Below are 26437 nucleotides of genomic sequence, written 5' to 3'. Positions count from 1 at the left end.
ATACAAGCCCAAGGTGTGACAGGGTGCCAATGAAACTTAGTCTGTGGACACTGAAATCAGAATTCCATGTGATTTTCATTTGTCAACAAACAATGCTTTGTGTTTGATTTCTTTAAACCAATAAGAAACATAAAGGGCCTTCTTAGCTCCTGGACTGTGCAAATACAGGTGTCTGACAGATTTGGCTCTGAAGTGCTGTCATTTGCCCACTTCTGCTTCAAATCCAACGCTTTATTTCTGTCCAACATGAAAAAGTATATGTAAGGATATATGTGTGTGGTCAACTTATCTTTATGTAAGTGGCTTTACCACCATGTAGCTGTGACTTTTTTTCCTTAGCTGTTCTGTTAGTACATGTCAGCCGTCAAGGGTTTAGGAGAACCTAAATTCCCTCATTGAGTACTTTTTGTTGTTGTTGCTTAGGAGCAAGTTCACGTATTGCCTTTATTTTTTCTCTTTTCATTTCCATTTTTATCTTTCCAGACTTTGCTCAGCAGCTCACAGGTGCTTTGAGTCCACCATATCCTAAACTACAGACACCTTCATAGGTCCTCCATTCATATTGGAGTTCTCCAAGTTTACAAGGAGAGTTTGGGTTTTCTTCATCATCCTTATCCTGATTAGCCCCAGGGATTCAGTTCTTGTTAGAATGATGGATGGCACAGAGCACAGACATCAGAAAAATACATGCTGCTTAGTTTAGATATGCCAGAACGATCTGGGGTAGGACTAGCTTAGTGATAGAAGAAGTCTGTAAAGAATACTAGTTCTTTAGATTTACATATACTTTGATATTTTACAAAACCATTTTCTTGCACAAACTTTATTTAATATGCAAGGCTCCAGATCCCGCTGATTCTAGCTGCCCTACAGTTACAAATGCATCCTGTAATATCCAGAAGATGCTGAGATGCAGGTATGAGAGGTTCCTAGGAAATTTAGAATCCTGGTGCTTACTCTGCACATTCTGGGGCTGATCTGTTCTGCTCACCCAGTTGTTATCACCTGTGAAGGAATTCACTCTGTTTTAAAAACCGTGTAGAAGAATTTTTAAGTCCACAATACCGATAAGATACAGAGGAGCTCTTATTGGCCTGCTATGTTCTTACTTCTCAATTTGTAGTGTTTTACAAATTTCATTACTTTAAAATGAGCTTTATTTAAACTCTACAAGACAACACTTTATATTCCTTCCAATTTCCTCTTATTCAGCATATGAATAACTTGTTGCATGCAAAAGAACTGAAGAAGGCAGTCGCATTAGTTTTTCAGAGTTCCAAAATACAAAGTAAACTGCCTTGCACTTTAAGTGAACTATTGATTTTGGCTCATTTAACCTGAGAAGCAATGAAGGCTCAGTGTGTCTCCCTGTGTCTATCTGCTTGTGCTTTCCCCAAACTCGCTAATGAAACTTCACCCATTAGCATTTGCCATTTCAAGGGGTAATTTCTTGATGGACACCTGCCTACGCATATTTTTTAACAGAATAATATAAAATAACGATGCATAGAACCAATTTGATCCACTCTTCTCATTTTTCTCAGTCTCTGACAAATCAATCCAGCACCCTCTTTTCCAGACTGAGTATTTTCTCATTTAGGGATAAACCACTAGAATAAGAAAATGAAAAAAAGTTGACAGCTCGGTATTCAGGAATTAATTAGAGGCCAAAACATACCAGTGAGCAAGGAGCGAAATGAATCTGCTAATCTTAGTGTATTAAACACCACCCTTCGGGAAATCATTCTTGTGCTACCCAGGGCTTCTTTACCATCCTCTGAGTAAAGCAAGTCCACAGCACATTTAAACTGGAACTGTTTTTGTTTCAGTTTGAGAGCAGGAGTTATATGGCTTGGTCTTCAATATTTTATGACTGTCCATCTGTCAAAGCCTTTTGAAGCTGGCCCAGGGAAGGACACTAAGAATGATGATGAGAAATTTAAAACAAAACAATTAAGTTACTGATACTTATCCTGGCATTGACAAGGTGGATAAAGTCCCAGGAACTCATTTGAGGGCTACACAAAAGAGTGATTTTCCAGTGAGTTGGTACTTTGAGCTCATTAATTTTGTGACTTGACCTCCTTTATTTAAAAAATTGCTGGAATGGTTTCAAAAGAAAAGGGTCTTGGACATCATTTGACCAAAAAATGGAGGATTCCTTTGGAAGCTGAGCTAGATTGCTGGTGAGATCAGAGCAATCTCCTCCGGAGGCAGGTTCTGTCAGTAGAGCTCAGCCCATACCTTATTCTGATTTACCCACTGTTTGCCAAGGTGGCAGAGAAAGGCACCACGGAGCCACTGATGCTTTGCTTTGTTGTCCTTAAGAATCTTTAGTTAGTGACCTCACAGGGGTGGCCAGGCTGATAACGACGCTGACTCAGCTCATAGAGGCCTCTTTGCAAATCCTGGCTCCAGACTCTGCAAGAGAGATGGTGTTAGCAGTGGGTGAGGCCTGAGGCCACATCTGTGGGCAAGAGGTGTACTGAGTTATTTCGATTTAAGAAATACTTCCCTAGAATATGTGAAAGAGCGTCCATAAATTATATGTATCTACTTCAAAATATTTGTGTTCAAACACAAAAGGCGTCTTTGCGAGACACTTACTGGCATCCTACAGCAAGTTATCAACAACTGAGCTAAATTAAAAAAAAAAAAAAAAAAAGGAAGAAAGAAAGCCGATTCCACGCTGACATTTCCTTTATCACAGTTCCCGTCCTTGACCGGGTGGCAGATAGCCCTTCCAAGTGAGACAGGCCCTTTCATCCACAAGAACCTGCGGTCCAGATAAGCACAATTTGGCTTCAAATCCTGGCTCTATCCTGTTTGTGACTTAGGGCAAATGAGACAGGCAAATGGGGTGTGTCGTACGTATTACTAAAGTGATCACTGTTTAATTTCTCATGAATTTTTTATGAGAAGGAAGGGCTTGGTGAGTAATTATTCCAGGACCACACATGTGCAGTGGGACCATCTCGGCCTGAGTCACAGTCATTCTGTGAGGTTCTCACGGAGCACAGAGGCTGTGAATAAGGTGCATGTGTCATAGGAGGCGTAGCAGGTGGTGCATACCGAGGAACTCCCCTGTTCTTTACACTTAACCTTTCTCCTCTGCCTTCCTCCATGCATTTAACTGCTATCACGGGAACTCTGGCATTAGAAAGAACACTTTTGAATTAATCCAGGATGTTCTCAGATTGATAGCTAGAGTGCCCAGTTTAGGAAGTCTACCAGATTATGCCATTGCTTTGCTTACCAAGCCTCCGAAGGTTTCCTAACCTACTGAGAGTGACAGTGACATTCTTCACGAAGTTCCACAAAGCTTTATTCTGTCTCCACCTGGTCTCCTCTCCCAACCTCAGAGCTCCCTACTGTCTCTGCATGCTGTCCCCTGGAGACTCTGACACTTCTGTCCCACCTGTCCTCCTGCAAGTGTCTGCATGGCCAGTCCTTTCATGTTTGGCTGGTCCCTAATCTAAGGGAATTTTCCAGTTATGCCATGTGGGCAACCTTGTAAAAAACAGCAAATCTACTCCTTTACCCACCTTGATCCTCTTTTTCTCTCTATAGCTCAGAGATAACTTCTTTTTCATCAGTAAGATTAATACTTAAATAAAGAGGCACATGTGGATTCAGACCAAAATTGCTACCAGGTATGGCCCTGGACCACAAACCTTCAATTCAGACTAGGACTGAACTGTCTACATGTTTGACGCTGAGTCTCATTTGCCATCTGTTTCAGAGCTCTGATTTCTTTGGGCTGTTTATATCAACAGGATTGCACCACAGTGAGTGCTGAAAAAGCTTAATTCTTAGAGACCCAAGAGAAAGCAGTAAAACGGCCCATTAATTAAATCAAATGGAGGATTCTTCTCAAGGGTTTGTCTCCAGGAAGTATAGTGGTGTTGCCTGTGGAGCTGTCTAGTGGTTGGTGCCCATCTGCCCTGCCACTCAGGTGTCTGTGGTAGCTCATGATCTACTATGTGCAAAGCAGCTCAGCAAGTTCATGTAGGGAGGAGGCTGGCTCCCGTCAGGGAGGTGTGGGTTTACATGAAGAACTCATAGGGCAAAATCATCAGTATCATCTAGGTGCATTTTAAATACTACGAGTAAAAACAAGGGAATACCAAAGTCCTCCAAATACAGTTATATTTCTTTATTTTTTTTGATTAGGAAAGTGTTCAGAAACAAAAGAAAACAAAGAAAAAATGCACATATACACACATACCTTACAACCTCCCTAAAATATTGTATGCAGCAAAGATGGAGGCATAAATGAAAGATTGATGGCCATCTTGTCTTCTTAGATTTTTCCACTATTAGTTAGGTCACCCAAGGTTGGTAGGTCCTTAAATTTATCCTGAGCTTATCTTCAAAGATGGGGAAAAGAGTCCTGAGGGGTCATGGCCTATAGTAATTTGTCAACTGAATAGCGTTTGAAAGCTGGCTAGCCCAGAGAAGCTTCCATATCACTAACTAAATTCGAGAGCTAAGTATTTGGAAGCATCTTAGTGGAGAAACTCCCAGTTAGTGACCTATATAACATGTAAAGTGCCTGGTTTCCACTGATCTGTACTGGTGTTTGTTCCTGGCATAGACCATTTAGGCGTGGAGTACGTGTGTGTGTGTGCGTGTGTGCGTGTGCGTGTGTGTGCGTGTGTGTGTGTGTGTGTGTGTGTGTGTGTATGTGTTGTTTTTGTTGTATGATGATGATGATGGGTCAAAGACCTAGCCCATCCTTCAGCCTAAATTGCAGATGGTGGAAAGAAAGAAGGGCAAGGAGATGCAGGAAGTTAAAAGGGAAAGAAAAGAAGCTTATTTTTTGAACACTTACAAGTCATTTTAAAAAATTCTTCAAGCTCAGAGTCATATCTTTCACAAGAAATGTCTTTACTAAAATCCACTCAATCGATTTCAGAAAACAATGGACTTTTTGTCCTAGGATTTGCCCATAACTACTTTCTCCCAAGCAATGACATCACTTCACTGAGGCCCCAGTGTCTTTAGAAGGGGCAGATAAAAGAAGTCTAGTTACAGTCTCACAACAGTGTCCTGATATGGTTGTTAGAATTACGGTGGATAATAAACTCGTAGGGCAGATTGAATTCCAGTCCTGGAAGGAAGAAAGCAGGCCTTTATTCTGACTGCCTTCCTTTGGGTGATTTGTCTCTTCCCCTGGCCCTTCAAGAGAAGGCTGCAAAGGTCATGGCTGACAGAATCGGTGGAGCATTGTGATGGACCATTCCAGACTCTTTGGAGATCCTCTGCTCCTTATTTGCCTTCTAATGGCTCCCACATGCCCGTGGCCCTCTCTAGCTGCTGCCACTTGTCAGCTGTGGCCCTCCTCTGCATGCTTGACACTGCTGCCCCTGTTTCCCGGGGCCCTGACCATACCTACTTGTGTGAGTGTGATCATCTTCTAGGGGCAGAGCATGACCTGCAGTGTTTGAGGCTGTGCCCTTTCATCTGGCACCATGTTTGGCTCTTGGTCAGCAGCTGTAGGCGCTTCTTTTCCCTGCTGATCTACTCTTGCTTCTACTACTGTGCCTGTGACTGCTAGCTTGGGTAAAATAGATACATTTTCTGTTGATGGAATCTACACTTAGTTTTAAACAAAATTTCAACAATATGAAAGCACATAAGATTTCTATGTCTCCTTCCTCTCCCTTCTTTTCTTCCTGCTGTTTCAGTTTGGCCTTTGTTTCCTCCAATTCATATAAGTGAGGGCTCAGATGTTCAGTGGTGCAGATACTCTTAGCAGTAAAATGGGGATGTTATGTGTGGTGAAGTTCGGAGTAAGCAGGTAGAATACACGTGTCTTGGCATTTTCCACCCCCTTCTGCACTTTCCCCCTACAGCCCCTGAAGCCGATGGACTCTCTGGATTCTAGAGTACCCCATTCTGATCCACTTCTTCAGGACCTGACAGCTCCTGATGGGATGCTTGCAGGAGCAGGAAGGAGAAATGGACTGTGGTCCTGTTTTGTGTGTAGCCTGCTCATTCTTCTGTCCCCATCTGGTGTGTAAATACCCTGGAACACAGCTGCAGATGACAAGCATGTTGTCTAGTTAAGGCTTCTCTCTCTCCATTCTGGACAGAGATTTCTGTATTTTTTAGGATAGCATACAACTCACAGCTAAAATACCTGAATTTTACATAACACAACTGTTTCAAAAGAAAATAGAAAAAACCTTAGATCATGGGTAAAGTGACACTGTAGCAAAGAACACAAAATGTTGATGACTTACAGTGAACATTCCAAAAGAGAAAAAAGAGATGTGAAAAACAGAAAACATTTATTTCCTAGTACTGTATTTCTAGAGATGCTTAATAATGAACAGCAAGTGGACAGACTGGAAGGAGGCTCAGTCAGATTAGCATTCATGGGTGTTGGCAAGAGGACCAGGAAGGCAGGCGTAAATCAGGAAACCCAGCATGTGACTCTCCACAAAGTGCACCCATTTTTCCCCAGTTTCACTATGTGATCCCTGAAAAGTGTTCTTTGTTTGTTTGTTTTGTTTTTAAAATCTAGTTCAGCAACCAATAAGGGGCCTATGCAGCTTTATCTGTTTATTGCAATCAAACAGAATTGGAAGAAAAGTTAAACTTGTTGTTGGGCAAACATTTCATGCATCTTCTTCTAAAATGCCAGGAAAAAGTCATATTAGGGATATCAGGCAGCCCACTCCCTGATAATCATGTGGCATTTTGAATGGATTCTTGTGTGACTAAGGAATTACTTTTATGTGAAGAACAAGTACAGCATAAATTATTTTCCAAACTCTCTGTTTTCTATGGCTAGCAGAGACAGAATAATACAAGAACCAAGAATATAGTAACACATTTATAAGCCCAAAGAGTAAATAAGTTCAAGAAAGCAGGTATTTTTGGAAAATGCTGATTTTGACAGTGACCTACATTCCTCAAGACATAGGGGCATTGTTAAAATGATAATAAATAATAGATAAATATAAAGATAAGAGTGCTGGAAATGACATTGTAAACAGGGGAGGGGAAACTGATGCAAACACGTATAGTAGCTATTGGGCTGGTGACAGCTGTTGGGAGCAGGAGGACCATGTGACTCTGTGCTTCTGGGGGACTTTGTGAGAGTGAGAAATGGGTTCCCAAGCAACTAAAGCAAGTGCTTATCCAAAGGAAAAAGTTAAGATCACCAATGACACTAGAAATTTGGGAGCAAAGAACACTAGGAAAGAGCACTAGACATTTGGGAGCAAATCTAAACCAGCCAGGTAACGCTTACTGGTTGGTCCTCAGTCAGTTGGTGGTGAAATCATAGCACATGTGCCGCAGCCCATGCTATTGAAAATTCTGCAAGGATCACCTCCGCTGACTGCTGAGTGATGGTAATAGTTATGCTAATAAATACTTTTTTGAATTTATGCTGTAAGAGTGTTCATTTGTAGTCAGAAAGATGCATTAGTAATACTTGCTCTTAAATATGTTCAGGTAAAAATATTTGTTCCATTTGGAAAAACATCACCTCAAAACCCACCCTTATAATTTTCAAATATTTGAATTAACTAAAAGGTCTCCTCTGACATTTTATTTCCTTCTATGTGGGATATCCTCCTTGTGGAGTAAAGCTAATTCATTAACCCTTATATATTTTTACAGCAGAAGGAATATCTGCTAGCTAGGACATCTTGCTTTTCCTTTAAATCAACAACTTGTGGAGAAGGATTGAAGACAGAATTCTTAGCAATCTTTACTTGCTAAGACTCATTTAAAGCATGTAATATTTTAGGACTCTCTAGTGACATGTTAACAGAGCATTCTCTTTTTGAATTAAGTTAAATGAAGAAGAATTTTACATTGCTTTAAAGTCATGAAAAAGTCTGGAGTTAGAATTTATTAGTATGTATTTAGTGGATTTAAAAAGAATCTACAGTTTTTCATTGCAGAACTACAGAAGATACTTAGTAAATTATGTTACTGAGTGGAATTAAAGGAGTCAGTATTACAAATGCCAGCAAAATATCTCTATCTCTCAGTGAGATTGTGTTTTCTCTCTTCTTCTGGTTAACTAAATCACTGTTTCGTGGTGTGGTCTGAGAATAAGATCTAGGGCTCAGTGATGATAAATAACTTGCTAAGTTTTTGGTTTGTGTAGTTGCACACCCTAATGAATTTATAGCAGCTTCTGGGAGCTGTGTTGAGAAGCGTCTGAGGCCGCACAGAGGCTGGCAGCCCGCTGCGAAGTTTCCTGAGAGGGTGTGTTTAATGGTGGAGAGAGGGCTGAGTGTGTTCATGGTGATGTAAATGTTCTGTGTGTGTCCTAAAAACTGTAACTTTTTGAAATGTACTTTTTGAGCTATTTCTTTAATCATTTTACTTTGTTTTTATGTTCTCCTTTTAAAGAGTTGTAGCCAAGTATGTTCTTTATCTGCAATAGAAAAAAATCTCAGGAAACAGAAGTCTGTCTTCTCTGTAAAGATACCAATGTCTGCCCCTCCTTACACTTGTTTCTGTGAGGAATTCCAGCAAGAAGTTTTGACTTAATTCTGTGCAGGCACAGGTTGTCAGACTGACTGCATCTTCTTTGTGGATAGTTGGAACGATTTCTTTGGTTGTCCTAAATTCATGAGAAGTGTTCTAATTTTCGTCTTAAACTCTGCTGGGCTTCACTCTGGGGTATTTTAGAATATGTAAGACTGCACAAAGAAACTGATTTATCTTCTTCACTTGTACCCTTTCCCAGTATACCACATTTGTCTTTTTAAAGGTCAGATATCATAGAAACAGGCAGTGTTTGTCACTTACCTTGTTTTCTTGTTGGATTTTCATGTCTGCATTTTTGGGAAAATGTTCATGTGAATTTCGATAAATGCAACTGCTTAATTGCACAGAATATGACTTATAAGTCCTAGGATCTTGAAATACAAAGTGCTCATTGTATCCAAGATGTTCATAATAGCAGTATCAGCAAGAGAAATCTTTTTTCCTAATTAATAACTTCTAGCAGTGTTTCAGAAATTGTCTTAATTCTAAGGTTCAATGTAGTAGATTATAATTTGCTAGGAGCTTACTGAGATCTTTTTAAAAATTATATTTAAATTTGTATCTCTCTAGGATCTTTGTATTTTTTTCTCTCTCAAGAGAGCTATTAGAAATCTCCATTATTGGAATAGTAGTTTCCAAGAAATATGAGCATGAGTGACCAGCTGTGATTAGAGTAGCCAATCTTCAGGGGGAAAGATTGCCACTTTTATCTAATTAAGAGAGAGGATTTTTTTCCCCAAATACAACTTCTCCTAATAACTAGGAAAATGTAGTAGTTAATGAAAGCACATAATTGCTAACACTAATTATTTAAGAACAGTAGTTCAGGAATAGCTGAGAGTCTGTATGAATGAGGTAAGTAGCCAAGAGTATGTTGGAACGAGGATGCGTAGACAAAGGGCTGGAGCCACGGACAGAGAAACTAACCGATGAAAAACCATTCTGATTCCCTCGCAGAGTATCTAGTGGCATTCGCAGGGATGAAATAAAAATGAGAAAGATAATATCATATTTCTGACATTTCAGTGGTGGTTTATGAAATTCACATACACACTGGCACAAAGCCCGGGGCAGAAACAGAGTCTAACGTATTTATCAACCTCATCGGCACCAGAGGAGATTCGGGCAAACGAAAGCTTCATCAATCCAAAAGTAACAAAACCAGCTTTCAGCGTGGACAGGTAACGGAATGATCTTCATCAAGGGTTTACCTATCATCCTCCCTCTAATTGCTTTCGCTAAAAAGATACACAAGCAGAAAATTCCCATGACATTCATTTGACAGTCATAATAAATAAGGGAATTTTGGTCAGGTTTTGTACATGATGGGTTGTTATAGAGTTGAGTAGATGTCGATTTAGTCACAATGCAACAATGAGCAAGTTCTTATTTTGTCTATTAAAAACACTAAAAACCAAACAAAAACAAAAAACACACCAAAACCGCCCAAATCCCTAAGATTCTACTTATAGATATGCCTAGCTGATTAGAAACATTTGATTAAACATCCTTGGAAGTGGCTTTAATGGTATCAGAGACCCAATCAGGAAGACAGGAATTGCAAAGGGTGACTTGTTATTGGCTGAGCTTTCTGCACCTTGTGAGCAGTTTAGAATCAAGTAGCCAATCACAGACAATCAATGAGACGTCTGATATACTGTGCAGGGTTTAGGCCACCTCAAGGGGCTGGGATTCTTCCCCAGCAGTAACCTGCACTTGAAAACTAGGGACAGCAGAGCTGGAGGAAGTCCTGTAGGTTGTCAGAGGAAGAGAGGGTAACAGAAAGCACTTTGATGGCTTGAAAGAATGAAAGAGCAAGAAGGGATAATAAAATGTGCATTCTAGAGGCTGCTGCTGTTAGATCAGGGTCTAGGTCCCTGAACCTCGGTCCACACACATGGCGCCAGAGTTGGGTGGCTGGGGCTGCAGCAGGGAGAGCTGAGGGCCGGGTACAAGCACAGACAGCCTCCCTGTCTGCTGCCATGGCTACTCTGCTGCACAGCAGGCATGGGGCAGAGAAGGCAAGCCCTCTCCATGGAAAATTATAAAGTATTTTAACAATGCTACTAAGACATCTGAAAAGTATAGATTAAGAAAGATATGCTATATCCCTGTATTGAAAGACTAGATATTGTAAAGTCCCTCATTTCTATCTAATTGAGCTATAGTTTTAATGCAATGATTATCAAAATTATAGGAAGATATTTTAGAAATTGCAATCTAATTCTAAAACGTATGTTGAAATGTTAAGAGATAAAAGCACTGAAATACTCTTAGAAAAAGTTTGGAGTACTTACAATATCAGGTATTAAAAAGTTACAAAGTAATTAAGAGATTATCAGCTTATGCCAAGCAAACAGAGCAAAAAACAGTTGAGTCGAGAAATAGATGCACATATATTCTGATGCGAAGCCTAGAGAAGACCATCTTTCCACTAAATGTTTAATGTATCCTGGGTATCATTTCAGTAAAAATGAAATAAAGACCCTTATTTTACACCAAACTTCAAAGCCAGTTTAGTACAAATTTATGTCTTAATGTAAAAGGCAAAAATAACCAAACACCAAAAAGCAGAAACAAAATATTTAGGCAATAATAGAAAATCTTTATGATCTTAAGGTAGACTAGTACTTAAATGTTTTTAAATTGTGAAAAATGCACATGACATAAGTTATGTCATCTGTTCTACTTTCTGTCTCCATAAATTTGATCATGTACATAATATAAATTGCATATTTGTACTTTTTTTTTACAAATGACTAATTTCAGTTAGAATTATCTCCCCAAGTTTCACCTATGTTGCAGCATGAGACTGAATTTCTGTCAGTTTCAAGCTTGAATAATACTCCATTGTATGTATATATGTTTTATTATCCATTTGTCTATCAGTGGACACTTGGATTGCGTCTCCTTTTTGGTTGTTGTGGATAACAAACATAGATTTGATTGTTGTGGTGGACAAATATAGATTAATATGTTTTATTTTTTGGTCTTTTTCATTTTTTTTATCAGTACCAGGGATCAAACTCACGACTGCCTGCTTGCAAGGCAGGCGCTTATGCCGCTGAGCTAAATCCCCAGCCCCAAGGTTAATATTTTAAAGAGAAAAAGAGAAAATACTAAGCATAAGGAAAAAAGATAAACACTATTTTAATGTTAAGTACTTCTGTTTCTCAAGACATTATTAAGAGAAAAAAAGGCTAGACGCAGTGGAAGATAAAAGAATATAAAATATGATTGACAAATGACTGGTTTCCAGATTATAAACAGAGCACCCACATATTAACAAAAGAGAGACAGATAAACTAGTTAAAATATGAGAATGAGCCTTATCTGTGCTTTGTAGAACAAGATATACAAATTGTCAATCATGATGAAAAAATATATCTTGCTCCCTACTAATCAAGAAAATACCATAAAAACTTGCTGTACAGTCTTGCTTTATATAATCAGACATCTGAATTTAAAATTGTAACTAGAAGAAGTATTGATTAGCCGTTAGAGTACTTTAAACTTTCTATATTGTGCGTATGGAATATTGTTGGCACAAGAACTTTACAAATAGATTATCCAGAAAAACTAAACATACGGTTTAAAGACCATGTAACTCAACTGTTCTACAAGAGAAATGAATACAAACATCATGAGAAGACATGATCAAGAATATTTTGAGGTCTTTAGCTTAAAACTAGTATTGTCAATAAGAAGTTGAATGGATAATTTGAAATAATACTTAATAATGAAAAGGAACAAATGCCATCAGGTAAAACAACATGAATGAATGTCACACAGGCCAGGCAGAAAAAGAAAATACAGTACAATTCTGTTTCCATATGGTTCAAACCAGGCAAAAGTAATTGAAATTGTTGAAAGATGGGACCGTGGATCCCATGTTGGGAGTGGTGCATGGGAGGGGTGTGAGGAGGCCTGAGATGCAGATTATAACACTCTGTTACTTCTGTGGATGGAGAGTTGTGAGCCCTTTCCTTCCCCAACATAAGGAACACAGCCGTCACTCCCTTTAACAAAAGATAGGTTAACAAGAGAAAAATACAACATTTATTTAACTAAGGTTTTAAGTGACATGGGAATTTTTGGAATTGAAGACCCAAAGAGCTGAGGCAAATCACGTTTTACTCTTAGATTCAATGAAAAATGGTCCACAGCACAGACAGATCACCGGTCAAAAGGGTTTGGCCTTGTGGTCAGTGCTGGAGAGAGAAGCCGGCACAGCCTGTGTGTTTCAGCGCTGCTTGAACTCTGTGTGTGGCCCTCCTTTCTCTCTAGTTTGGGACAGGCCACTGCTGGAATGGGGTTCTAACCCACATCAGATAAGATAGGTCAGAATATTTCTTAATGGTTAGTGCCTACACAGAAAGGGAGGGGAAAGTAATTTTCTAAATTTTATGGTTTGCACTGGGGGGTCTGGGGGGGTTGCACTGGGGGAAACTGGGAGGTTTCCATGATGCATCTTGTGGAGAAGGAATTCCGGTTTCTATGGCTACTTTAGTGGGCAGGAGAAGCAGGAGACTGGAGGGCAATAGAAGGTCAAGAAAATTCGCCTCTAAGTCCTCTGAGTCCTCTCTTGCTTTTCTGGTTCGAAGCATTCAGCACGACACAGTGCTTCTTTCAGGTACTGTGCTCTGACCCCAGAGATTACATAGTTGTGTTCCTTGAATATGGGTTTGTAACTTTTTTTTCCCTTTATTTTACAGATTGATATTTTTTCCATTAAGGCTGTATCTCTTGGAAAATTGGAGAAAGTTCTGATTAGTCATGATGGGAAGGGTCCAGGTAAGATTTTATTTCTTTGTTAGACATTGACTTTGAAAATTAGTTAAAATAATGTGAAGGTAGGTGAAAGAAAGACACATAACCATATAAAGCTAAAAAAAAAATTTTCTTTGAAGAAATTGTACTTATGTGAACTGATGTCAGATAAGGGTTATTACATGACTTACAAAGGTAAACTTATATTATTATGAAAGAAATTTATTATGAACACAGAAGCTGTGGCTGCATGTCACACACACACGGGCGCTCGCACTCACACACACACACACACTCACAGACACAGATTTCCAAATCTTCTGGGATATACTGGACTCACAAATACATTTCTGCATCTCTTCTCAGCACACCAGCACCTTAGGGATCCTCTTTAACTTTGCCTCCTATCTGCTAACTAAACCCTGTCATTCAGCTTCATTAACGTCTTTTCTCACTATCTCTTTAGTAGCATTAAATTCAAACTTTGGAATGTTTGACTCCAGACCCTACAACGTTTGCAGCTTTAATGTAACTATATATTTAAGCATATTATGGTAACAAAACCATTTGTTGGGTACTTATCTACTCCGTATTTCTTTTGATAGATTTTTTATTTTTGTAACCTGGAGTTGTATATCACTTAACTGTTTTCTCCTGGACAGGGTATAATTAGTACAGTGCTTAACCTCAGAGGGGTGTGACTGTGTCATTGTGTGTCACGTTAGAGTGCTGTCACTGTAGAGTGTGTCTGCTGCAGAGCTACGGCACTGTGGAGAGCTGTGCGTTTCAGATGCTTTTCCTGATGTCCTGAAAATTTGTATCATGATTTCCTGCTCTTTGACAAGCTGTTTCCCACACCCAGGGCATGAGTTTGCAGAATTGCTTATCAGAGTCAGGACTGTGACTTCAGCACGGATCAGAACAGAGCAGTTTGTAGAAACTGTGCTCCAGTTCGTAAAAATTATTAAGAGTTTCCTCTTGATGATGGGTAGAAAGTCTACCCCAGACCCTAATGGAGCAAGGTTGAGGGCTGCTGAGACAATCTAACCACAGCAGGCCGGCAACTACCTCTGGTTTAAGGGAAAAGTTACGGTAGGGATGTATTTTGAGGTGTGCTATAAAAAATAAAAATGACAGAAGGAGAAACGAAAGGAGCATGGTGATTTTAAACATGTTTATATAACTAAATTACTCATCCAGAAAAGGCCTTTGATGGAGAGGGCAATAAGCTTCTAAAATATTATTTTCAGTGAAACACTTATTAACACAAACCTGTTGCAAATATGGAAAAGAATTCTATGAAATTCTCAAGGCTTTTTTTTTTTCTATTCATTTTAAAAAAAGAAGTCACATAAACCATTGTTCTTCTAACATGAATACAGTTTGCCTATGGGATCTAGTGAAAAGCAAAATAGTAATCCTCAAATTTGCATCAAAGTGCAAAATTTAAGAGTAGCAATTATCTGAGGTTCTGAAAATAGATTCCTGGACTCAACCCCAGAGATTCTGACTGAGGTATTGAATAACCAGAAATATGTAAACTTTTCTGCATTTTTAATGTAAGTACCTTTGGAGTTTCTGATCTAGGAAGTCTCTGGACAAATTCTCAGTTTATGAGTTCTTGGTCAAAAGCTCCACTGTGCCAGGAACTTTGCCAGGTGCTGGACTTGCAAAAGAGAAAGATGCAGATGGTCTCTGTTCTTGCAGCAGGATCTAGTGGTGGCAGAAATGTATGAAACTTTTTAATTTTATGATAACATATAAGAAATATTTTGAATATGATCCTCAGAGTTCTATTATGCCATTTGATAATGGAATCTGTTGAGTTCAGAAGAACATGAAAATTTCCTCAGGAAAAGAAGCCTGGGAAACCTGATAGGCAGGCTGGGTTAGTACCTAGGAATTGGCTGATTACTTGGGAATTTTGATGAATTTCTCTCAGTGATGGAATTAGGCTGTTTAAAGTACAGAGAAAGTTGAAAGTAAATACTGTAACATGATTTAAAAATTCTTTAGGTAGACTGCCCTCCCTGTATTTTCACACATTTGACTACAAGGAAAACACTGGCATAATAGATTATTGAACCTATATTTCTCCCACTTTTTTTCCAAATTGTGTACTGTATAATGTCTGGTAGCCCAACACCCAACTCAACTCCAGAAAGTTATTGCTACCAGTGATTTGTTCCTGTTTTTCTTTCTTTGCTTATCCTCTCCCTCAAGGAATTCATCCTGAAATTTTACAAGTCATTCTGAATTTTAAGAATCTTTGCTTTAAAAAAGGATTTACTACTAATGTAGGCATCTTTGAATGTCTATCTCATTAGATATTATAAAGTTGAACAAAATAAAAGAGAACAAGACCAATAAAACTTAAGCATTGTAAACATTACAGGACTTCCAAAGGAGACAATAGTCAAACCAGAATGGGCATCTTAGTGAATCTTATTGCCTTCAGAGTAGTTGCCTATACCCTCAAACTTGATACTATCATACAGAATGGAACAGAGTCTAATCAGTCAAAACAAGATCGTGGGAGTATTACAGGACTTCAAAACAAGTTAATAGGAATTCAAAAAAAGTTACTATAATATATCCTGATAATTTTTAAAATTTATCCCCTTAATTAAAAAAACCATTAAAAATAATTAAATATTTTTTAATGAATAAGGGAGAGATTGAGATAAAAGAAGACATAACAACATAACAATACAGGTCAAAGCATGACTGTTTCAGCAACCTAGTGCTTCACTACCAAATAACCCGACTTAATAGTAGTTACCATAGTGTCTGTCTTTTTCCTTGACATATTTGAATACAACTTCATATACTATAGCTTCAAATATTTCCATATCAAGAAGCCCAGAATGAAGCCTTTCCAATTAATAAGTGAAAACTTTATAAGGCTTCAGGCCACATAATGGGGAATCATGATTACCACATACTTTTATATATTTGAATCATTACTTACATTAGGGAAACCTTTCGGTATTCACACATGCGAGATTGATTTATTTCACTTATGAGTATGGTCTCAAGCTGCGCCCATTTATTGATAAATATCTCAATGTGATCCTTTTTTATATCTGAATAATACTCCATTGTATAGAAGTACCACTCTTTTTTATCCATTCCTCAGTTTTATCCATTCCTCAGTCCAAGATCTGGCTATTACAAATTGTGCTGCTATAAACATAGGTGCACATATCTCACTGTGGTATGATGCTTTCAGTTCTTCTGGGAATATGCCTAGAAGTGGAATAGCTGGAACAAATGGGACTTCCAATCCCAGCTTTTTGAGAGATCTCCAGACTGACCTCCACAAAGATTGTATCAGTCTACACTCCCACCAACAGTGTAGGAGAGTTCCTTTTTCCCCACAGCCTCTCCAGTATTTGTTGTTGATTTTCTTGATCCTGGCCATTCTTTCAGGAGTAAGATGGAATTTCAGTGTGGTTTTAATTTGCATTTCTCTAGTGCCCAATGATGATGAACATTTTTTCATGTATTTATTTGCCATTTGTATTTCTTCGTCTGAGAAGTGCATATTCATCTCAGATGCCCATTTTTAGATTGGATCTTTGAATTTTGGGGTTTTTGAGTTTTTGTAATTCTTTATATGTTTTAGAGAAGAGTCCCTTGTCTGAGAGAGAGTTCACTAAAATCTATTCCCAGTTTGTGGGTTTTCTTTTCACTATGCTGCAGATTTCTTTTGACATGCAGAAACGTTTTAATAAGAAGTGGTCCCAGTTATTGATTCTGGGAAGTATTTCCCGTGCGGTTTGAGTCCTGTTCATGAATTCTGTACCTACTCCTATGTCTTCAAGGTTTCTACCCAATTTGTCTTCCAATAGATTTAGTGTTTCTGTTTTAATATTCAGATCTTTGACCCATTTAGATTTTAATTTAGTACATGGTGATAGACATGGGTCTAACTTTAGTTTTTGGCGAATGGAGAGCCAGTTTTTCCAGCACCATTTATTACAGAGACTGTCGTTGTTCCAGTGAACCTGCTTGGCTCCTTTGTCAAAGTGGTTGAGTGTGTTTGTAGTTGTGGTTGTATCTTTTAATCTATTCCATTGATCCTCTGGTCTGTTTTGATTCCAATACCATGTTGATTTTACTACTGTTGCTTTGTAGTATAACTTCAAGTCAGGGATTGTGATGCCTCCTGCCTTGCCTTTGCTGCTTAGAATTGCCTTTGGTATTCTAGGTCTCTTCTGGTTCCAGATGAATTTTAGGAGTGATTTCTCTAGACTTAAGGTATGTTAATGGTATTTTTATTGGGATTGCCTTGAATCTGTATAATAGTTTTGGGGGAATGGCCATTTTCACAATGTTTGTTCTTCCTATCCATGAGCAAGGGATGTCTTTCCATTTTCTGAGGTCGTCTTCAATTTCTTTTTTCAGTGTATTATAATTTTCCCTGTATAGGTCTTTCACTTCTTTCATAAGAGTAATTCCTAAATATTTCATTATTTTCTTGCTAGTGGGAAGAGTGTGGTTTCTCTTATTTCCCTCTCTATGATTTTGTTGTTAGTGTATAGGAATGCTATTGATTTCTGAGTATTGATTTTGTATCCAGCTACATTACTGAATTTATTTATTATATCTAAGGGTCTTTCAATGGAGTTTAGGGGGTCTTGTATGTGGAGTATCATGTCATCTGCAAACAATGATAATTTAATTTCTTTTCCTATCTTTACCCCTTTTATTTCTCTCTCTTGTCTAATTGCTCTGGCTAGTACTTCAAGTACTATATTAAATAGCAGTGGTGATAAAGGACATCCTTGTCTTGTGCCTGATTTTAAAGTAAAGGCTTTCAAGTTTTGGCCATTTAATATTATGCTGGCTGTTGGTTTGTCATAAATGGCCTTTATTATATTGAGGTAAAGTCCATCTATTCCAATTTTCTGTAAAGTTCTTATCATGAATGAATGTTGGACCTTATCAAAGGCTTTTTCTGCATCTATAGAAATGATCATGTGATTCTTACTTTTGGCTTTATTGATATGGTGGATTACATTTATTGATTTACATATGTTGAACCATACCTGCATTCCTGGGATGAATCCCACTTGTTCATGGTGTATAATCTTATTGATGATTTGCTGCATCCTATTTGCCAATATTTTATTGAGGATTTTTGCATCTGTGTTCATTAGGGAGATTGGTCTATAGTTCTCTTTTTTAGTTGGGTTTTTCTCAGGTTTTGGTACTAGAGTAATATTTGCTTCCAGGAATGACTTAGGAAGGATTGCTTCCCTTTCAATTTCATTGAAGAGTTTGAGGAGTGTTGACATTAGGTCTTCTTTGTATTTCTTGTAGAATTCTGCAGTGAATCCACCTGGGCCTGGGCTCTTCTTTGTAGGTAAGGACTTAATTAAAATTTCAATTTCATTAACAGAGATTGGGTTATTCAACAGTTTTACATCCTCTTGATCTAGCTTTGGTATTTCATATGTTTCTAAGAATCTGTGTATTTCTTCTGTGTTATCAAACCTTTGAGAGTAGAGGTTTTCGAAATAGGTGTAGATGATCTTCTGTATTTATGTAGACTCTGTAGTGATTTCACATTTTTCATGTCTTATTGCATGAATTTGAGCTTTTTTTTCCCTTTTTAAAATAAAGTTGGCTAGGGGCTTATCGATTTTATTTATTCTTTCGAAGAGCCAACTCTTTGATTCGTTGGATTGTTTTCTTAGTCTATTGCATTGATTTCTGCTCTGATTTTTATAATTTCCTCTCTTCTTTTGGCTTTGACTTGCTCTTCTTTTTCTAGCTGTTTGAGGTGTAGCATCAGGTTATTTATTTATATTCGTTCTATTTTCCTGATGTGGGAACTCAGTGCAATAAATTTTCCTGTGAGGACGGCTTTCATTGCATCCCACAGATTCCCGTAAGTTGTATCTGCATTTTCATTTTCTTGTAGGTATTGTTTAATTTCTTCTGTGATCCACTGATTACTTAAGAGTGTGTTATTCAGTTTCCATGTGTTTGTGGGATTTTTGCAGTATTTTTTTTGTCATTAATTTCTAATTTCAGAGCGCTATGATCCGATAACATGCAAGGGATGATTTCAACTCTTTTGCATTTGTTTAAATATGTTCTGTGAGCTAATATATGGTCTATTTTAGAGAATGATCCATGTACTGCTGAGAAGAATGTGTATTCTGATGTTGTTGGGTGGAACATTCTGTATATGTCTATCAAATTCATTTGTTCACAGGTGTGATTCAGTTCTATTATTTCTTGGCTGATTTTCTGTCTGGTTGATCTGTCCCTTGGTGTCAATGGACTATTAAGGTCTCCTGTTACAATTGTGTTACTGATAATTTGAGTTTTCATTTCTGTTAATAGTTGTTTTATATAACTGGGCGCTCTGGAGTTTGGTGCATATATATTTAAGATGATTATGTCTACCTCTTGGAGTTTTCCCCTAACGAGTATTTAGTGACCTTCTTTGTCCTTTTTGGTCATTTTTGTTTTAAAGTTCACATTGTCTGCAAACAGAATGTCTACTCCTGCTTGTTTTTGGATTCCTGCCGCATGAAGTATTGTTTTCCATCCTTTAACTTTCAGTATCCTTCTGGGTTAGATGGGTTTCCTGTAAATAGCATATGTTTGGATTTTGTTTCTTGATCCATTCTGGTAGCCTGTTTCTTTTGATTGGTGCATTGCGACCATTTACATTAATGGTTATAACTGTTAAATGCTGGTTTATTGTTGACATGTTATCTCTCTGATGTTGCATCTTTATCTTTCTGTTCTGTTTAATTATCTGCTTTGCTTAGTGGTTTTTTCCTTTGTGTATCTAAACTGTCTTTCAATAATTTTTGCATGGTTGGCTTGCTGTTCATGAAGTTCTTCAGCTGTTCTTTGTCATGGAAGTATCATATTTCCCCATCAATTTTGAATGATAGTTTTGCAGGATACATCAGTCTTGGTTGGAAATCATTTCGCTTTAGGATCTGGAATACTTCACTCCATGCTCTTCTTGACTTTATTGTTTGTGCTGAGAAGTCTGCTGTGATTCTGATAGGTTTTCCTTTATAAGTGATCTGTCTTTTCTCTCTGACAGCTTTTAATAATCTATTCTTGTGCTGGATTTCTGGGATGGTGATTATTATATGTCTGGGTGTAGTTTTATTTTGGTTATGACTATTTGGAGCTCTATATGCTTCACTGATCTGATGTTGGTTTCTGAGCTCATGCTTGGGAAATTTTCAGCTATTACTTCTCTAAATATCCTCTTGACATCCTTTATGTTGTCCCCTTCTTTTTCATTAATCCCTATCAATCTTATGTTATTTTTCTTTGCATCATCTTGCAGTTGTTGAATTGTTATTTCCTGATTCCTTGTTATTTTTAAAAGATCTTTCCTTTCCTGTTCACCAGCTGCAATCCTGTCTTAAGGTCTGAAATTCTATTTTCACTTTCATTGAGGCAGTTTTTACAACTTTCAGTGGAGTTTTTATTTCCTGTATATCTCTGTGCATCTGCATTATGTATTCTGTTTGTTTCTTACATTGTTCATCTAGGGATTCTATCTTTTTGTTTAGTTCCTCCAATTTTTTAACTGTGCTTTCTTTAGATATATTCAGAATCTCTTTCATTTCTTTTATCATTTCTTCTTTTACCTGGGAGATTATTTCAAGTTTGAAATCCTTTAAAGCTTCCTGGAGTTGCTTGTTAATTTCAGTAGCTATTATATCGGATATTTGAGGTGAATGGCATGTATTTTATTCTATATACATCGCTCCTAGGGTTTCTTGAGATGGGCTGGAGGTTTGAGGCTGTAATTTGGTCTTTCGTTTTGCCATTTTCCTATATTTCTGTGTTTCAAGTGTTACTTGAAAGCTTCCTCAGGGTCTGTTGGAAATCTACTTCTATGTTTGCAGCTCCTGGGACTCTGGCACCCAGTTCCCCCAAGCCACTGGGCCTGTAGAACCAATGGCCCTCTTCTGCCTTTTAGAACTCCGTAGTTCCAGATAAGCTGGGCTCCAGGGACACTGTGTGCCCATCTACTTGCTGGAAGCTCCACAGTTCTCCAAGCGCAGCCACAATGGGGAGGTGGATATAGATGCCTCAAACCCACTTATGCAGTTCACTGCACTAGGAAGCCTAGAGGGTCATGAACAGTCTGGGCTTGGAGCAGAGTGCACTGAGCACTTACCGCAGGGCGCGGGGCCTCTGGGACCGGTGATGATTGCTTGCTTGCTGAGATATCCTCCAGACACACGGGGAGGCGGATGCAGGTACCCCTGATCCACCCAGCCCTTCCTCTGCACCCAGACGGTGCAGGAGTCCCAAATAGGCTGAGCTCCGTGGATAGTGTGTGCCCGCCTGCTTGCTGGAAACTCCACAGTTCTCCAAGCGCAGCTGGAATGGGGAGGCGGATGTAGATGCCTCAAACCCACTTATCTACTTCACTGTGGCGGGAAGCCTGGAGGGTCCGGCACAGTTTGGGCTTGGGGCAGAGTGCACTGAGCACTTACCGCAGGCCACGGGGCATCTGGAACCTGCGATGCTCGCCTGCTTGCTGAGATATCCACAGTCATTCAGACATACGGGGAGGCGGAGATAGGCGCCCCAGATCTGCCCAGCCCTTCCTCTGCACCCAGATGGTGCAGTGCAGGAGTCCCAAATAGGCTGGGCTCCGGGGATAGTGTGTGCCCGCCTGCTTGCTGGAAACTCCACAGTTCTCCAAGTGCAGCCGGAATCTACCCTTCTCTTGTTAATGGGTAGTTGTGTTGTTCCTAGATCTGCCGTCACAAACAAACTGAAATGAACTTGTCATGTTTATTAGAAATATAAGTTCTTTTAGGATGGTGGTTCCTACTTGTGAGTCTTTTAGCAAACCGTGAGACATCTGGCAATGTTTGAATACTTTTTGGTCATCACAACTTGTAGGAAGTGCGCCAGCAAGTAGTGAGTAGAGACCTGCTTACAATGCACAGGCTAATCTCTTAACAAAGAATTACCAGGCTATCGTAGCAATAGTGCTGAGGTTGAGAGACCTGCCCTCGGCTTAGTTCATCCAAGTCAGACATTAGATCGAGGAACATGGACATATTCAATTTTATAAGATAAATCCACTTATTTCAAAAGTGGTTGTACTAAGCTTCCCTCTTACATACTATGCGCAGGAATTTATATTGTGTCTGAGTCTCATCAGCACCTTGTACATTTCATTTTTTCCTTTTTTATGGGTGTAAAATGGAATCTTATAGTAGCATTAAATTGTATTACTCTGATTTCTAGGAAGAGTGCACATGTTTCCCTCTTTTTACTGATCTTTCAATTTATTTTTCTTTGGGAAAGCATGTTCTTTACTATTATTTAAAAGGTAAAATTAGCAGTCCTCTAATGAAAGGTGTGCAGTTGTGATGGCTCACAAGGTGTATGGCTGTGATAACTCTGTTTAAGCAGTCATTGAAGACTCAGGATCGTTCAACTCCTCTGTGTGGTCAGAGCTGGCTGCAGCACACAGAAAAGGAGGAAAGTCCCCGGAAATGATGTCTTTTAAATAAGTGAGATGGCAACTACACTGCTGCCACATTTCATTACCAAGAATTAACTTCCACAGGTCACAGGCAGCTCCAGATATGCCTCCAGGAAATGGGTGTGGTTGTACTGAAAAGATGTCAGATGGGGGAAAGTACACAGTCAGAACCTCCCCAGCACCTTTTCCTCTTGTGGTATGCTGATGGTTGAAATTCTTATTCTTAATGTTGTTGAATTTAATAGTATGATTTTTATGAATTATCTACATGTTTTCCGTCTTATTTAAGAAAATATTCTTTATTCTAGAACATTCTAGATAGATATTCACATATAGGTGCATATAGTTATCAATACACATACATGTATTTTAAATCTTATCTTTGAGATTTAAATATTTATTCCATCTGCAATTGATTTTTTACACATGAAATGAAGATGAAATCCACTGTCCTCTTCTTTTCATATCCATAACCAGTTGTACCATATGGAAAAACTGTTAAATCAACTATTCTTTACTGGAGTGTTCTTCAGACATCTTAATTGTAGGCTGATAGACCTTGCTCTTCGTGATTTCTGCTTGCACAAATTTTAGTTATGATGATTTGCTGCTAACTTCTCATTTCACAAGTCATTGCATGACTCCTGATCAGTGAAAAATTATATTTCTTTCAAAGGTTGGCTGTTAGTGATAGGTCATTGTGCAGCTATTAAGTTCTGTACAGACAGCAAAGCACAAATTCTTTAATCACTTGTGATGAATCTATAGGATGGTTTATACTAATATTTAATTGTAAGATGAAAGTTCATCAAAAAAGTAAAAAGTGATAATAAAAGAAGTGAAGTTCAAAATAAATAAAGTTGTATGAGAAATTCCAACCTGGAGAATGTTGACAGTGCCACAGTTAGGCAGCCAGAAGTAGCTAAAGAATGAGCTGAACACCGTGAATAAGTGAATGAAGAAAGTGGTTATGACCAATGAATGAAAGTGTTGGTTGAACCTTTATAATAAACGTACCTTTACAGAATTTTATGACATTGAAAACATAAAGGATAAAGTACTGGGCACTGATGAAAACAGAAAAGTTTGGTGATTTGCTAAGGCACAAAACAAATGATTACTCTATATTGTAAATTTTTTAAAATTTTATTTTAAAGAGAATAAAAACAAGCAAAATAAAACAGTACAAAGCCAATCATAACAAACCAGTGTAAATGACACAGGATTTCAAAACAATATGAAATCAACAATGGCTACCATAATGCCTCTTGTTGTCTTCAAAACAATTGTAGATAGCTTCAGATATAGTAGAAATCAAACAAAACAGAGCAGAGTAGAACCAATAAAAACAAAACAATGAATGCAATAAAGGACTTCAAAACAAAACAACAGTAAATCCAAAATGGCTACCATCGTATATCTTGGTATCTTTGAAATAGCCATCAGATATAACAAAATCAAACAAAACTAAACAGAATAAAACCCAGCCCAACAAAACAATGAAAATGATACAGGACCTCAGAACAAGACAAGAAGCAATCCCACTCTGTGAACCAGTGCCATGCATGGGCTACTGCCTCCAGGGGGCAGCCAGACCCTAGCCTGTTCCCTTGAGTCAGTGCCATTAGAGGACTGTGGGAGAAGAAAACAAGGAGCCAACAAGAAGCAAGCCCTCCTGTGAATCAGTGCCATGTGCAGGCGTTGCCACCAGGAGAGAGCTAGACCTCAGCCCCTTCCAATGTCCCCAGCACAGTATACACACGTGCACACACATGTGCACACGTACGAATGAAAGAAAGAGAAGCATGCAAGTGAGCAAGAAAGAGAGATAGAGAAGGAAAGAGTGAGAGGAAAAGCTGGCTGAGGCTGTTCAAATGATTGCTGAGGTGTTCCTAAGATCTAGTGATTTAGTTATTCTGTAGTAAATATTACTGCTATTTTTTCATTTTCGTACATATTTTTAACTGACAGTAAAAACGTTTTCTGTTTTGATAAGAATGTTTGGAGGTCATCGGATGTGTGTGTTTTGCCTACTGACTACCAGGACGTCTTGGCACGGCTGTGCTTGCCATCCTTTCCCATTCCTTGCTCGCGCACACAGCAGAGCCTACGCGTGTGCAGTTCGTGTGGCTGGGGTCGGCCTGGGGGCCAGCTCCGAGTCCAGAGTCAGCTTATGGATGGCAGAACCAATTCTGCATTGCCTTTATGTGTGTAGATTTACAATAAATTTTAATAACTGGTAGAGAGGGTCCCACCCTGCTTTTAGTTTAATCACTGTGAAGTTTTACGTTAGCTGATGAGAACCCTGACGTTTCTACAGTGTCTTCCTATTCCTGGGTACGGGCTGGAGATCAGTTTGCATAGGCCTTTCTCACTGCCATTTAGATACGTTTTCTGCAAATTATACTACATATTTTTATGTTTACTCGTTGATTCTTAAATTTCAAAGCCTTTAGACATTGTGATTGCCTTTCAATTACACTTTTTAACTGCTCTTTTCTAGACAATAGGAAAGCACTGTACTTTTTATATTTATTATTTATCTAACCATTTTCTCATTTCTCTATACGAATTTCTGTAATTTTCTTTGAGTTTTTAATTTATTAAGTGATACCATGTGCTAATGATGAAAGTTCTCTTTTCCAATATATTACTTTTCTTTCCCTTTTTTCCTTCATTCCTTTTTTCTTCTTCTTTCCTCTTCTCTTTCACTTCTTTTTCTCTTAATTCATTGTTCTTTAATTTCACTGACAACTGCAGTAATCAATGATAAAATCTAAATTTTCACCATTAAGAGTGACTTACTGCTCCAGCTTGCCTCCATTTACCTATAAAAGCCTCAAGTTTATCTTTCTTCGTAGATGGGTAATACTCGATTGTATAAAAAGACCACATCTTTTTTTATCTATTTTGCGTTTGATGGACATTTGGCTTGTTTCCAAGATTTAGCTATTAGAAACTCTGCTGCTATGAATATGGGTACACATATAGTGCTGTGCCATGATGTTTTCAGTTTTTCTGGGAAAATACCTGGAAGGTGAATAAATCAAACTCACAATTTGTAAATTTTGTATTGTCTCCCTAGTATAAACAAACAAAAAGGTAAAAAAGCCCAAAAGAGTAATAAGATCCAAAATGTACAATAGATATTATAATAATGAAAGGGAAAGAAAGTGCTCAAAAGGAAAGAACAACTGGGATAGAGGAAAGAAAAAAAAGAAGAAGGGAAAAGATTATATGCATATAGGAATATATATATATACTACTGATCTGTTAGTTCACCAAATAGAACAGTTTGTGCTTTCATTACTTGATCATTTTTTATGTCTAAATCTTGTAACTGCAGCAACTACTTCTAAGATAATAATGTGTAATATATTTTAAAAAGAATGATTGATTGTGTCTTCTGTTACTGTTTAAACACATCAGTCTTCTATACCTTAATATAATTGAAATAAATTTGCATAAATTTACTTTTTAAATTTTGTTTGTGTGATTTTAAAGTTTTAAAGAACTTTATAGAGAATTTTTGTCTCCAGTAAGAAACCTCTTTTGCTCTGCTTTTATTTCTCCAAGCGATTAGGCCACTCACCCTTACTATCATTTCTCTACTGATGTTATGGCTTGGGTCTAACTGTC

At 38.2% G+C, this 26437-nt stretch overlaps 1 protein-coding gene across 1 annotated transcript in view; it reads left to right on the top strand.

Moving 5' to 3' along the window:
• The window catches only part of Rp1 (RP1 axonemal microtubule associated), a 388520-nt gene that overhangs the window by 353871 nt on the left and 8212 nt on the right, over positions 1-26437 (top strand). Inside the window, exons 27-28 of the mRNA XM_063258495.1 lie at positions 9550-9704; positions 13239-13317. Coding sequence (XP_063114565.1) covers positions 9550-9704; positions 13239-13317 — 234 coding nt within the window. The remainder of the gene's footprint in view (positions 1-9549; positions 9705-13238; positions 13318-26437) is intronic.

The sequence above is a fragment of the Cavia porcellus genome, unplaced genomic scaffold (assembly GCF_034190915.1).
Source record: "Cavia porcellus strain 051 isolate PalLab524CR breed Dunkin Hartley unplaced genomic scaffold, mCavPor4.1 scaffold_11, whole genome shotgun sequence".
In the NCBI taxonomy this organism is placed as follows: Eukaryota; Metazoa; Chordata; class Mammalia; order Rodentia; family Caviidae; genus Cavia; species Cavia porcellus.
This window is presented reverse-complemented; position numbering and strand designations above follow the sequence as displayed.